The sequence below is a fragment of the Buteo buteo genome, chromosome 3 (genome assembly GCF_964188355.1).
Source record: "Buteo buteo chromosome 3, bButBut1.hap1.1, whole genome shotgun sequence".
Classification (NCBI taxonomy): Eukaryota; Metazoa; Chordata; class Aves; order Accipitriformes; family Accipitridae; genus Buteo; species Buteo buteo.
Window position 1 is genome coordinate 66,027,023 of NC_134173.1, and position 12,486 is coordinate 66,039,508.

Sequence of the window (12,486 nt, forward strand, 5' to 3'; positions counted from 1 at the left end):
ATTACGTGTGATGGAGCCCTGCTTTCCTGGAGATGGCTGAACACCTGCCTGCCCATGGGAAGTGGTGAATTAATTCCTTGTTTTGCTTTGCTTGTGTGCGTGGCTTTTGCTTTGCCTATTAAACTGTCTTTATCTCAACCCACAAGTTTTCTCACTTTTACCCTTCTGATTCTCTTCCCCATCCCACCAGAGGGAAGTGAGCAAGATGCTGTGTGGTGCTTAGTTGCCAGCTGGGGTTAAACCGTGACAAAAATATGCACCAGAAAATAGCTCTCCAGTACAGCCTCTTCTCAGCTGCTGAGCATGTATTGGTGGCATTGGGTTAGAACCATTCCCAGAAGAACGTAAAGCAGTTTATAGAGCTTCATATCCATTAAAAAGCTCTCCACTGTCCCACCAGTAGTAAGGAAAATGATGAAACCTCTAGCGTTAAATCCAGTATGGCTGAGCATGGTGTTTCATAGGGCTATAGTATTTATATAAAGGGAGGACAACTTGCTTATCAAGTACATGGTTTTGACATACTGCCTACCACAACTCCAGTCAAAACATCAGGCTTTGTGGCAGGTGTGCATTAAAGTGTGCAGAGCCTCTGGTTATGCTGGTGTCTTGCTCATTTTTTTTCAGTACAAGACCTTCAAACAGCTGAACACCCAAAGAAAGCAGCATTACAAAAAGAGTCAATATGGCAAATTGAACCTAAGATTAAAAGTGAGAAAAGAGAGAGCAGCAGAAGCATTTTATCACTGAGTTATTATGAGTTTGGTATCACTTTTACTAAGCAGGGTCCTGCAGATCAGCTTCTGCTAAGGAATGTCAATCTCCACTAGCTATTTCTTCTGAAACAAAGCATCTTGTGAAAGTAATGTGGTGGTGACACTCTGCCATGCCTCTCCTGCTGTGCAGTGTGTGGAGCGTGAAGAGGTGATCAGATTTTAATCTTTGCTCCTTTTCCCCTTGTTGCTTCCCACCATTAACAGTATTTCAGAGCTCCTCCGCATGTCCCTTTGCCTGGTTTTTCTCTCACCCTGGAAAGCACTGAAACTAGATGCATTGACTTCAAGCTTTTTCTCTTCAGGGATCTCACAGGTAGCATAAGTGATGTTTGTGGTTGTTCTTGGCAGTATTTGCTGGTTAGCACATGTGAACACATCCTGTCATGTCTTCAGTTTCTGTGCTGTGAGAGAGCACCAAACAGTTTTTCTTTCCCGCTGTCCTGGTTTCGTCTGGGATAATTTTCTTCCTAGTAGCTGGTATAGCATTATGTTTTGGATTTAGTATGAGAAGAATGTTGATAACACACTGATGTTTTCAGTTGTTGCTAAGTAGTGGTTAGACTAAGTCAAGGATCTTTCAGCTTCTCATGCCCAGCCAGCAAGAAGGCTGGAGGGGACACAGCCAGGGCAGCTGACCCAAACTGGCCAAAGGGATATTCCATACCATGGGATGTCATGCCCAGTGTATAAACTGGGGGGAGTTGGACTGGGGGGCGTATCGCTGCTTGGGAAGTAACTGGGCATCAGTCAGTGAGTGGTGAGCAATTGCATTGTGCATCACTTGCTTTGTTTATTCAATTTCTTTTATTATTATTATCATATTATTATTATTTATTATCATTGTTGTTATTATGAATAATTATCACTATTATTTTCTTCCTTTCTGTCCTATTAAGCTGTCTTTATCTCAACCCACAAGTTTTACTTTTTTTTTTCTGATTCTCTCCCCCATCCCACTGGGTGGGGGGGCAGTGAGTGAGCGGCTGTGTGGTGCTTAGCTGCTGGCTGGGGTTAAACCATGACACCCGTGTCTCCCCCTGAACTCCTCTCTCACCTTTATGATCTACTCCCTACTTTGTTTTCACAGGAACTACCAGTACCTGCCGTACAATGAGAGGAAGCCGTGTATCTGTGTCAAGAGCTATTGGGGCGACCAGACCTTTCGTCTGTACTCTTCCAACACTCTCGAGAAAATGGCGGATCACCTGGTAAGTAGCAACCATCCTCCCAGGTTCATGTATTCACCAGAGTATGGCAGTGAGAGGTCACGTCCCCCAAAACAGGCCTTCAAAATTTCCCCCAGCTGCATTCCTTGCTGTTCATTTTGTGAAAGAGTAGCTGATATCACCCCTTCTCTTTTTTTGTCCAATTGCTTTGATCTATTAGAGCTAGTCAAGTATTCCTGTCCAGTTTGGTTTTTTTGGCCGTAGGGCTGTCTTCTTTTCTCAGAAACATTTTATTCTTTGTAAGAACAGTCAAATAATTAAAATATGACATACAGAATAATTCTGTCTCCTATGGCTCTTCCTCTAATATCTTCTTGCCCAGACCACATGGTTTAACCTGTGTTTATGCTGGAGACTCTTTAAAGGACACTTTTTGGTTTTAGTTTTCCTAAAAACATTGATAGAGACAAAATGGCGTATCGTCTCATGGGCAGTCACTGTGATGTCCTAGTCACAGTGTTTTCCCATAATGATGTTTTATTCTACCCTTGTTTAAAGTTGACTATCAACAGTCTCAAGAAAGTAGTAGTATTTTTTTTTAAAGTTACTTCTAATGTTGAATATTTTAATTTGGGGCACTCAGATTAAGAGTCTGATTCATCCCTCATTTATCCTTGTATACCTCATGAGCAACAACACTGAAGTCATGCTCATGCAAGGTTGTATCATGACAAGAAAGGGGCTTATAGGCCAACATTTCCAACCCAGGTATTTGAAAATTGAACATCTGAGTATATATATGGAGAGATATGTTTGTCAGTGTACCTTAACATCCACAGGCCTTTCTGGAAATCCAGCCATTTATTTTAGTTTGTAAGAAAAGACTCCATTTCTCAATGATAACGGTAGGTGTTGCAATAAACCTTGCATATGGATTCAGGTACCCACTGAAGTTTAAGAAGTTAACTCCAGCAACTTGCTAAATTTAGGCAGCAGGGCTGGAAACAGAACCAAGAAGAACTACAGGTTTTCTCCTACCTAGTGGAGAGTGTTTCCCATGGTCTGATCTTCACCAAAGTGAGAAAACAAAGCTGCTCCAAGCAGTAGTAGCTTGGATTAGTAGTTGGAGAGACTGGGGAAAGGGCAAAATAAATCATGCTGCCGGAGTCTTCTCTCTGCACACTTCAAGCGTAGTGATATATCAAAGGTTCTGTTCTGTCAGGTTACAAAGTCACCTCCCTCATTCTTGATAGTTATATGGTGAATAATGGTGTTATAACACTGGCAGAATGACAAAGTGCACTCCTTTACATAACGGCTTTTTCATGTGTTTTTCGTAGGAAGAATCGTTAGAGCAAGTAAAGGACATGATCAAGGTTTCAGAGATTGCATCTGAGGAGAAAATGAGGACGACCCTAAATGATTTTATCAATCAAAGCAGGTAACTACATTTACTAGAGGCATACAGAAAATTGACATTATATGTTGGCTACAAATTGGAGGCTAGACATGGAAACTGATGATAATAAAAAAAAGTACAGTAAACTTACTGAGATATGTATTTTATTTATTCTCTTGTAAAAGCAAAGGCCTTCCCAAATTGCAATGTCTATTTATACAGAGAAAATATTTAATTGTTATTTTCAATATTCAGTATTGACAGTAGACTACTGCCAATCATTATCATATTATTTTGGCTTTCTGGACTCTAAGAATAGAATGTATATGGGATAAGTAGGATTTAATAAAGTGCGTGATGGACATACTGTAAAAAAGGACAAGGTTAAGATAAAGGATTCCACATGCTGGGATAAATCATCCAATGGGTTCTGTGTCAGATGTCATGATTGGGCTCAAAATAGATATAAACCCTAATTTCTAAATATTAACCCTGTTCCTGTGAAATGTGGTGCAGACTTTTTGGACTCTATTCTTTGAATCTTATAAGTACTCAATATTTATTTTAGAGAATTTCAGCATCTCTGTCTTCTGGTTCATGTACTGCATTTCATTCCAATGTAGTTTAGCGGCTTGCATTAAAAAAATAACACATTTAAAGAACCTGTTATTCTTGTGTCCTAGGGCCTTCACTGCCATTGCTGAAAAGAAGCCCAAAGGGTTGAACTACACTGCTTTGGACAAAAAGAGACTCATGCTGTTCAAGCAAGAGCTGGTATGTGTATTTTTTTTCTTTAAGCATTGATGCAATGATGTTAACTGAAAGCATGCTGGTTGCGTACATTTTAATTTCTATTTGATATCACCATACTGGAATGTTTTGTAATTAATATGAATATAGTATCCAAGAGCATTTTTTTCAATAAACCCCACTGTGCTTAATAAAGAGTTGTAAGATACCCTAAAATAATTCAGAATATATTGTTTTTAAATACAAATAAGATGTTATAATAATGAGCTGATTTTTCTTTCTCATGCATCTTAAAATGGGATGATGCTGAGTTCAGTGGAAAACCACCAAATTAACACTGCTGTTAAATGTTTAATTACTGTGGTGGGGCTGAACTTCAAGACTAGTAAAGTCTGGCATTTGATATTCCTGGATCTAGTCACCTCCTCAGGGAACCGGCGAGAAGAAACCAAACTGGGTGGAGATAGTCTGAATGTTTATTAGCTTTATTTACTGTTCCTAGCACAGAATTTGGTTGTGACTTCTGTCAGGACAGAGGCCCGGTAATTCTAGGTGATAATCACATCTCTCTTGGGACTTCCATACATCCAGTATACATACAAACAAAGAGAAAATGGCAGACATTCACATTTTATGTTATTCAGCTCCAAAGAGTAGATCACTTTCTGTTGTGACAAAGAAGGTAATTGTTACCTTGAACCACATGTCTCCATCTTTTCTTCTCAACTTGAATCGAAGACTGTTTCCTCCTTCTGTGTCCAGTTCGAACTACTTGTTAATGCATAAAAAATACATACTGTTTTTCCCGACTGCAGGAAGCAATGTCTAGTGATGCCAAGGGAATTGTTCAGCAGCAGAAAAAGAAGATGTCACTGGATGAAATGATGCATGAGACTCAGAGCTTTATAGATAAAATTCGGTTCTTGGTTGATGAGGTAATACACACAGAAATTCAGATAAATTTAAAATCCAGGGCTTAACTTTGATTTTCATAATCCCATGTGAATAATAACTCCTGGCCTGGTTATCCAAAGAGTTCTCCCTTGGATATCTGGACCCAATCCCGTTTTGCATTAAATGAAGCTGTTAACAGGCTGGGGTAGGAAACATTGGGCTATGTGGTATGGAGGGGATGTGGTATGGAGAATTTTTTCTTCCTTTTTTTTTTTTTAAAAAATGATAATGTCATCCCATATGTGCCCTGGTGGTTTGGAGACTGCTTTCTGATCTGAATTCATGTCTCCACTTGTACGGACATAGTGATTTGGACTGGTATGAGCTCAGGGGTCTCTATACTATACTTCACTGTGCAGACACTGCTTAGACATGCTATTAAGCCTGAGAATAACAGAAGAATAGACATGTTTGGTCAGGGCAAAATCCAGCCAGTGGAATGCTGTCCCTCTGAGAGCTGCCTGTGCTAGCAAATTAAACAGGTCCATGCTTATTCCTGGCTCAGAGAGCAAGTGGAACAGCCTGGCATGGTTTGCAGCCTATGCCCAAATTCTTTTCCTTCCCAAAAGAGAGTGACGTCGCTCACGGTGCCTCCTGGAAACAGCCCTGGGCTGGTCTTTGCTTCAAACCATACTCAAGCTTTGCTTGGGGAAATTATTTGGGACAGGGCAAGGCAATGCCATGGAGCATCCTCACAAGCAGAACAGACGATAGTATGCCAGTGCTTGAGTTTGGTCCTGGTCCTTTTTGGTTTGCTGGTAGACATGAAGTTGATGGTATTTCCACAGTAGGTACTTTCAGCTTACACAATCAGTGGGTAAGTGATTTCCTGAGACAGTCATACCCAGATTTTTAGTTTTAGTTTCTCCTGAAATGATTTATAGAGTGGGTGCTCCTTAATCACTCTACAAAACTCTTCATCTTCAGCTGTGCTTAGGAATGGAGGTTTGGACTGCAAAGCATGAAATAACAGCCTCCTTCAGTCCAGGTGCACATCTGCCACTCCACAGGAGCCATGAGGGAATCAGCTCTTGGTAGAGAGCCTTTTAACAAAAAATAATGTTGTTGGCTCATAGAAAGAATTCAGCTTTAGTTCAATATTCCTCGTCATTTAACAGCCGCAGAATACGGTGCCTGATGTGTTCATCTGGATGCTCAGCAGCAGCAAGAGAGTTGCATATGCAAGAGTGCCAGCAAAAAACATACTCTATTCCCCAGCAAAAGAGCAGAGAGGCAAAGACTGTGGGAAGATTAAAACCTATTTCCTGAAAGTAAGTCTGGGGCGTTCTGCAAACACAGGTAATGCCTGGGGACCATTCAGTATTCAGATTTCTTCCAGGGACTGTATTTTACAGAGTCATCTTTGTAATGTTCTAAAAATGTGTACACATTTATATCTGCCACCTATTAATATTTACTTCTTACATTTATGCTTGTCCTTTAAGCACTGTATCATTCCCAGGCTCTTGGTGTATGAGTAATTAATTCTCTCACTACTTGTTATGGCAAGTATATAACATTGTTTAGCTATAGCTCTATACATAAACAGATAGAAGAGGTACAGCCTCTTTGCTGGCAAAGACATCAGAACGCAGCACATGAAAGTCCAGGAGGAGACTGGTAGGAGATCAGCACGCAGCAACTCAGATAGCGGGGAAACCTAGGTATTCAGAGGTAATACAGTAATTATTTATGCTTGCTATTTAAAATGCGGCTAGGTTTGTGCAATACATGTCCAAAATATTGTTATGGGATTGTTTGTCTTGAAGGTGGATATACTCCTACAAAGGCAGTGTGACTGGTAGTATTTGGCAGTGGAATATTATGCAGTGTAATTGTTACTATGGCCATCACGAAAAACCCAAACACACAAGAATATAGTAACTTAATATAATGACTTTTCAGTGGTTTTTCACCTGGAGCTGCTGGGAGCACTCCCATAGACCACAGCTAAGAGCAACTAGAAATATCTAAGAAGTTCCTGATAGTTACCATAGGTGCTTGTTAAGCACAGCACTATTTGCCTGCAGGAACAAGAAAATACCATAATTAACTCTCCAGCCCCTTCCACATCAAGAATTACCATAGGAACAGATAGTACTAAACACTGACAGATAATGCTAAACACTGCGTTTAGCAGAGCTGGATGAAGTGGGAACAGAGAGGAAGGAAATAATAGTATTGTTCATCAAGACTAGTAATGTGTTATACTGGAATATATTTTCTGACCTGCTCAATGGAGGAATATTTTTAATAATACATGGGGCTAACTATTGGAGACCAGAAAAACTGTATGAAATGGAAAGTGGGCTGAAATCCAGGAAAAGTAGGTTATCAGCTAGCACTGATATGCTTGCAGCTATTAAGTAGCCTGCCCAAACCTCTGCTTATCAGGCAGTATGCCATTTACATAGACTTTCAATCAAGCAAACTACTCATTTCTTCCCTAAGAATCACAGAAGTTCCTTGTGCTAAATGAGTCTCAGGGCCACTCACTGTGGAGAAATGCCATTTATCAGTATATCAACTCAGTGAATGCTCCTTTATTTTACTCTGGCTTGGTAGGACTCAGCATCCAGCCAGCTCTCTCTCTTGAGCTTGTTGTGATGGGTGGATTTTTTTCTTCAGTTACCTGGCAAGCGCCCGCTGGGCTGGACTGTGCAGGCAAAGGTGGACATCTATCTATGGCTTGGACCTGCCAGCTATGCCCACAGCATCATGGAGAATTTGCCTGTAGGATATGAGACTGAATTACCATCTAAAACCAACTCCGGGCACAGTGTGGTGCCCTCACCTGCCTGCCTGCTGTATAAAAGTAAGGCACTGTTTCTTCTCCATATTAGCAATTAAGAGATGTGGCCCCCAAAGCTCTAATTCAGAGGGTGGCACAACCTCTGTTTAAAGTAACTGTTCTAAGATGATCATGGCTTAGCATCTTTTCATCAGAAAAGGCTGGTTTCATTGCCAAGTCATCGGTCCTGCCACCGACACTTTGCAGATGTCAAGGAAAGAAAGGACTTGTTCACTTGCAATTTCTGTTCCCTGTCCCATGGCACTGTCTCCTTGTAATGAGGAAGCATCTTTCAGTTCTCCTGATGAAGCTACTGTGTTGAACACCTAGTAGATAAAGCAGTGATGGGAGATAAAAACTGGCAGTTGACAACCTTGCAGTAGAGACTTACATAGGACATTGATTTTAAGTGAATACAGAGGTCTTACACAACTTCTGAGTGTCTCAGGTGTTTCTTTAGTGAGACAGCATTACCAACAGTTCCCTTTGTCAGATCCTGGTTGGACAACAGGTGATGAATCTTCCCTTCCTACCTATGTGCTGCATCATTTTGATGAAGCTGACATTACTGTTTTCTTTGCAATGATGTAGCCCCGCACCTCTTCCAGCTGAGAGCCCACATGTATCAGGCAAGGGGGCTCATTGCAGCTGACAGCACTGGACTTTCCGATCCTTTTGCAAAAGTTACTTTCACATCACACTGCCAGACCACAAAGGTAAGTTCCAAAGTCTCTTTCAGTAAATGAAAACACTTTTTTTTCCCAATTAAGCCATGAAAAGGAAAAATCTTGGTTTCGCAAGGAGGTACATAGCAGGAAAAGTTAGATGCCTTCTGTTAAAGGGCAACTCCTGACAGTCCACTGCAAGCAAGGCAAAAGTTTAGGTGTAACCTACTACTCTAACATGAGGTGGAGTAGTACTAGTTTATTTTAGCTCAGATGCTAGGTTCTCTGGGGCTACTGGGACTTTGTAGCAAGTGAATTACCGTTCTCTACAGCTTTTTCTATATGTTTTAAGTTTGGGCTGTTGTCATTCCTTGGTATGAGAATGAACCACCATGGTTCTCTTTTCCTATAGTCTATGCATGCAGTGATTGAGCAAAAAGTGAAGACCTTTATAGGGCTTCTGTAGCCATGCAAACCAGCATGGCTCTTTGTGATGGAATTTGGCAAAGCACACTGGTGGTTTTAGAGTGGCAGCGTTGAAATGAGCTGAAAAGAGAGGTGTGAGACTTTCTGCACCACTTAAATGCTGCAAAAATGTGCCCATAGGGAGTGGTCTCACTTCTTCCTCAGGTATCTCCAGGGGCAAATGGTCTCCTATGGACATTTGATGGAGCCTCTAGAGAGGAGGGGGAACTTCTACAAAGCTCCATCCAGCAAGAAGGGTTGAAGTACAGCCCTGGCAAATGAGCAGGAGGATGGTCCCTCACAGAACATGAAGACTGACTTTCAGACATCCTGAGCCCTCTACAACTACCCTGGAGTTAAAATGGGTCCGGGACTTCTGAAACCCATGCCACAAATAGAATTTGCTGAGGCAAATATGGTCTTGCTTCAGAAAAAGTATTTAACCTCCTTATCCAGGCCGTCCCCCAAAAAACTCCACAGAAGACTGTTTTAATCTATTTAATTCTAAAATTCCTCTGACACCATCTTCTCTTATGAAGCAAGTTCTGTAGCATGTGTCAAAAGGAGCGAGGAACAAAAACCTTTCTCTGCTCTAAGTTGTAGATGCCTGTTTGTGCTGCTTTTGCCTCAAGGATATGAGTTGATATTTTCCTGTAATGAGATTTTAACTTCTAATAGAAGTTAGTGAATGAAGGCAATAAAGTTAGTGTTTAGATGCACCAGATTCAGGAAAGTAGAATATGGCCCAGGAAAAATAGGATTTTATAAGCACAGAAGTGTTAAGTTTATTCACTGCCTGAATAAAATATTGCAGCCAATAACTTGCATGTTTTTAGAAGACTGTCAGCCAAGTGCCACTAAACTGTAGTCAAGAGCCTTATTTCCATTCGAAAGAACGCTAGCAGGTTATGAGTCATTTTGCAGTTGGCATATTTTTCCTCTTTAAATGTTATCTTTGTTAAATATATTTCCTGCCAAGACAGTTAAAACATTGTCTATGATGAAACACCATAAGCCAAATTACAACAAATCAAAAACTACTGATTTATTATGAGCCATTAAAATATGTTGGTTCTTTTTTTTTTTCCATAAAGTGTTATGTGTCATACACTGAAGTAAAAACAAGATTGAAAAAATGTACCCTGGAGAAGTGAAAACTGGCCTTGGTTTAGGGCAAAGGCTTTATTTTAGTAGCATTGGACATACGCCTGCTTTCCTAAACCAACAGCTTTCCTCTCAATTTAATACTGAGCTTTGTCTACACAGACTGGTGGTTGTGTATTGATGTGCTTGTGAGGGGTCTGTGAGGCAAACAGGGAAATAGAGAAACTGGAGATTGGCTTCAAGGTGAAAGAACCATATTCTTCTGGCTGGGAATAGCTGCTGAAAAAGGTGGTGTCTCAGACAAGGAATTGTTCAGGCTGTGGGAAAGAACGTCACCATCAGATCAGCACGTCCCGCTGAAGGACTCCCAAGCAACCAGTTTATAGCTCATTAAACATTTCCTTTCTTTCATTAGATCATTTCTCAGACGTTATCCCCCACCTGGAACCAGATGCTGCTCTTCGACAACATTGTGCTTCATGGTGACAGAGAGGAGATCGCTCAGTTCCCACCAGAGATTGTCATCGAGTTGTACGATGATGATGCAGTGGTAAACTCAAAATCCTTCTTAGTAAAAACCTGGGCTCTTCCATCTTACTGCCAGTGTGAAAGCAAAGCTGTGTCACTGCATAGGCGTTAAATGGATGACCTTGCTGAATGGAGCTCACTGTTAGAGTGGTTTGCACTTTAACATCTGAAAACAGCCCTGAGACTCACTTTATGTCCTTGCAAAGCTGTGGCCTTGTTTTTTCCCAAATGAATCTTGCTCCCTAAGACTGGCTTACAGAAATCAGAAGCATCTTGCCACCACTTTGCTTGCACATGACTGTAAATATTGTATCTAAGTCTGGGGAGACACGGATTATCTCTGACCATGCAAACTGTCACAGTCTCACTGACTGAATATAGAGCTCAGAAACTTTGGGTGCTCTGAAGAGGTAATAAGTACTCAGCTCTTCCGTTTTCATAGCTGCCTTGTATTTTACCTTGCTCTTTCCTTCAGGAGAAGGGGTTTTTTTCACAGACACTAAACTCTGCATCATCTTGGGTCCTATGACAGCTGTGAAATTCATATGCATTTGACACCTGTTTTCTTCTTTATTTAGGGTAAGGCAGAATATATTGGGTCTACAGTGGCTGCCCCTGTGGTGAGACTTGCTGATCAAAACTATAAACCACCTAAACTTTCTTACCACCCAGTGTATTGTGGAAATCTTTCAGGAGGAGACCTTCTTGCTACATTTGAGCTTCTGGAGGTAAACTAGACTTTCTCAACCTTTACACTCTTACACCCTAGGCTCACAAAAGCAGCCGTGGCATGGAGGGCTGTCACCCTCTTGAACTAATGGAAATCGCAGCTGGAGCAGGATCATTCTGCTGTTGGACCTCGTAGTCCCCACGCAGTCTCTGTCACTCCCTCCACCCTGCCAGGGGCCACCGTCTGTGCACACACCACCGCCAGCCCCTCGCACGCTGAGTCTTATTTGCCTGTCACTTGCCCTAAATTGGGCTCTGGAATCTGCCTCAGAAACAACTGTGAAGGTCCCACTGCCATTGCAATGACTTGCTCTTTGGAGTAGCACGTGGCCCTGACTTTAGCAACCTCAAAGCTCTCAGTACTGCTTTCACTCTTAGGAAAAGGAAGCGGTGAATAGTAAAGATTGGATTAGGGAGACTGAGTTTTCAGATACCCCTAATGTATTAAGAGAAATGTTACACTGGTTTCCAACTGCGAGAGAAAAGGCAAATTCAGCTTACCTCTGGGGCTAGCCTGGCAGATGCGTGAGTGGGGTGTATCGTGCCTGGGATTTCAGGGAATTTCAGTGGAATTTGCAGAGCCATCAGTTAGAGGAAACTTCTCTCTGCTGAAAACCTACAGCAGTTTATTCTGAAATCTGAAAAGCGTGGAACTCCGTGACACATTTTACAGATATTACCAAGACAAAACAGGCTTTTAAACATGATGGGTTAATTATGTTCTCGAAAAACATGAAAAATGACACCATGTGGAACATTTCCTCATTACAGTGGGTACCTAGGGATAAAGTCTAGTACCTTAGCCATAATTTTCCCATTTTTTTAATTGAAATCCACTTTTTCATGAACAAAGAGAGCACTGTATTTTGTTTTGCCATCTTTTGGGACAAGGGAAGCAGCATGGCTTCTGGGATATATCCAAATATACCCCTGAGACTTCTCTAGAGAGTTGACAAGAACTGTAAGTAAAGACCCTGCAGTCCTTATTTTCATGCTCTGTATTATTCTTCTCAGTGACAACACTCTAGAGCATCTCACATGGCAGATAATAGCAATAAGGACATTAAAGAAATTTTCAGGAAAAGGTATATATATATAAACTTCTTCCAGACTTCAAAGCACTCCCAGAGCTGATGTGCCAGTGGCTCTTTCCAACATC

The 12,486-nt window shown here is 41.3% G+C and overlaps 1 protein-coding gene across 1 annotated transcript in view; it reads left to right on the plus strand.

Annotated features, from left to right (window-relative positions):
• Positions 1–12,486, plus strand: part of FER1L6 (fer-1 like family member 6) — a 98,786-nt gene that overhangs the window by 50,648 nt on the left and 35,652 nt on the right. The window contains exons 14-22 of the mRNA XM_075023924.1: positions 1,864–1,984; positions 3,283–3,383; positions 4,025–4,115; positions 4,907–5,026; positions 6,164–6,316; positions 7,674–7,860; positions 8,428–8,552; positions 10,486–10,620; positions 11,177–11,326. Of these exons, the coding sequence (XP_074880025.1) occupies positions 1,864–1,984; positions 3,283–3,383; positions 4,025–4,115; positions 4,907–5,026; positions 6,164–6,316; positions 7,674–7,860; positions 8,428–8,552; positions 10,486–10,620; positions 11,177–11,326 (1,183 nt within the window). The remainder of the gene's footprint in view (positions 1–1,863; positions 1,985–3,282; positions 3,384–4,024; positions 4,116–4,906; positions 5,027–6,163; positions 6,317–7,673; positions 7,861–8,427; positions 8,553–10,485; positions 10,621–11,176; positions 11,327–12,486) is intronic.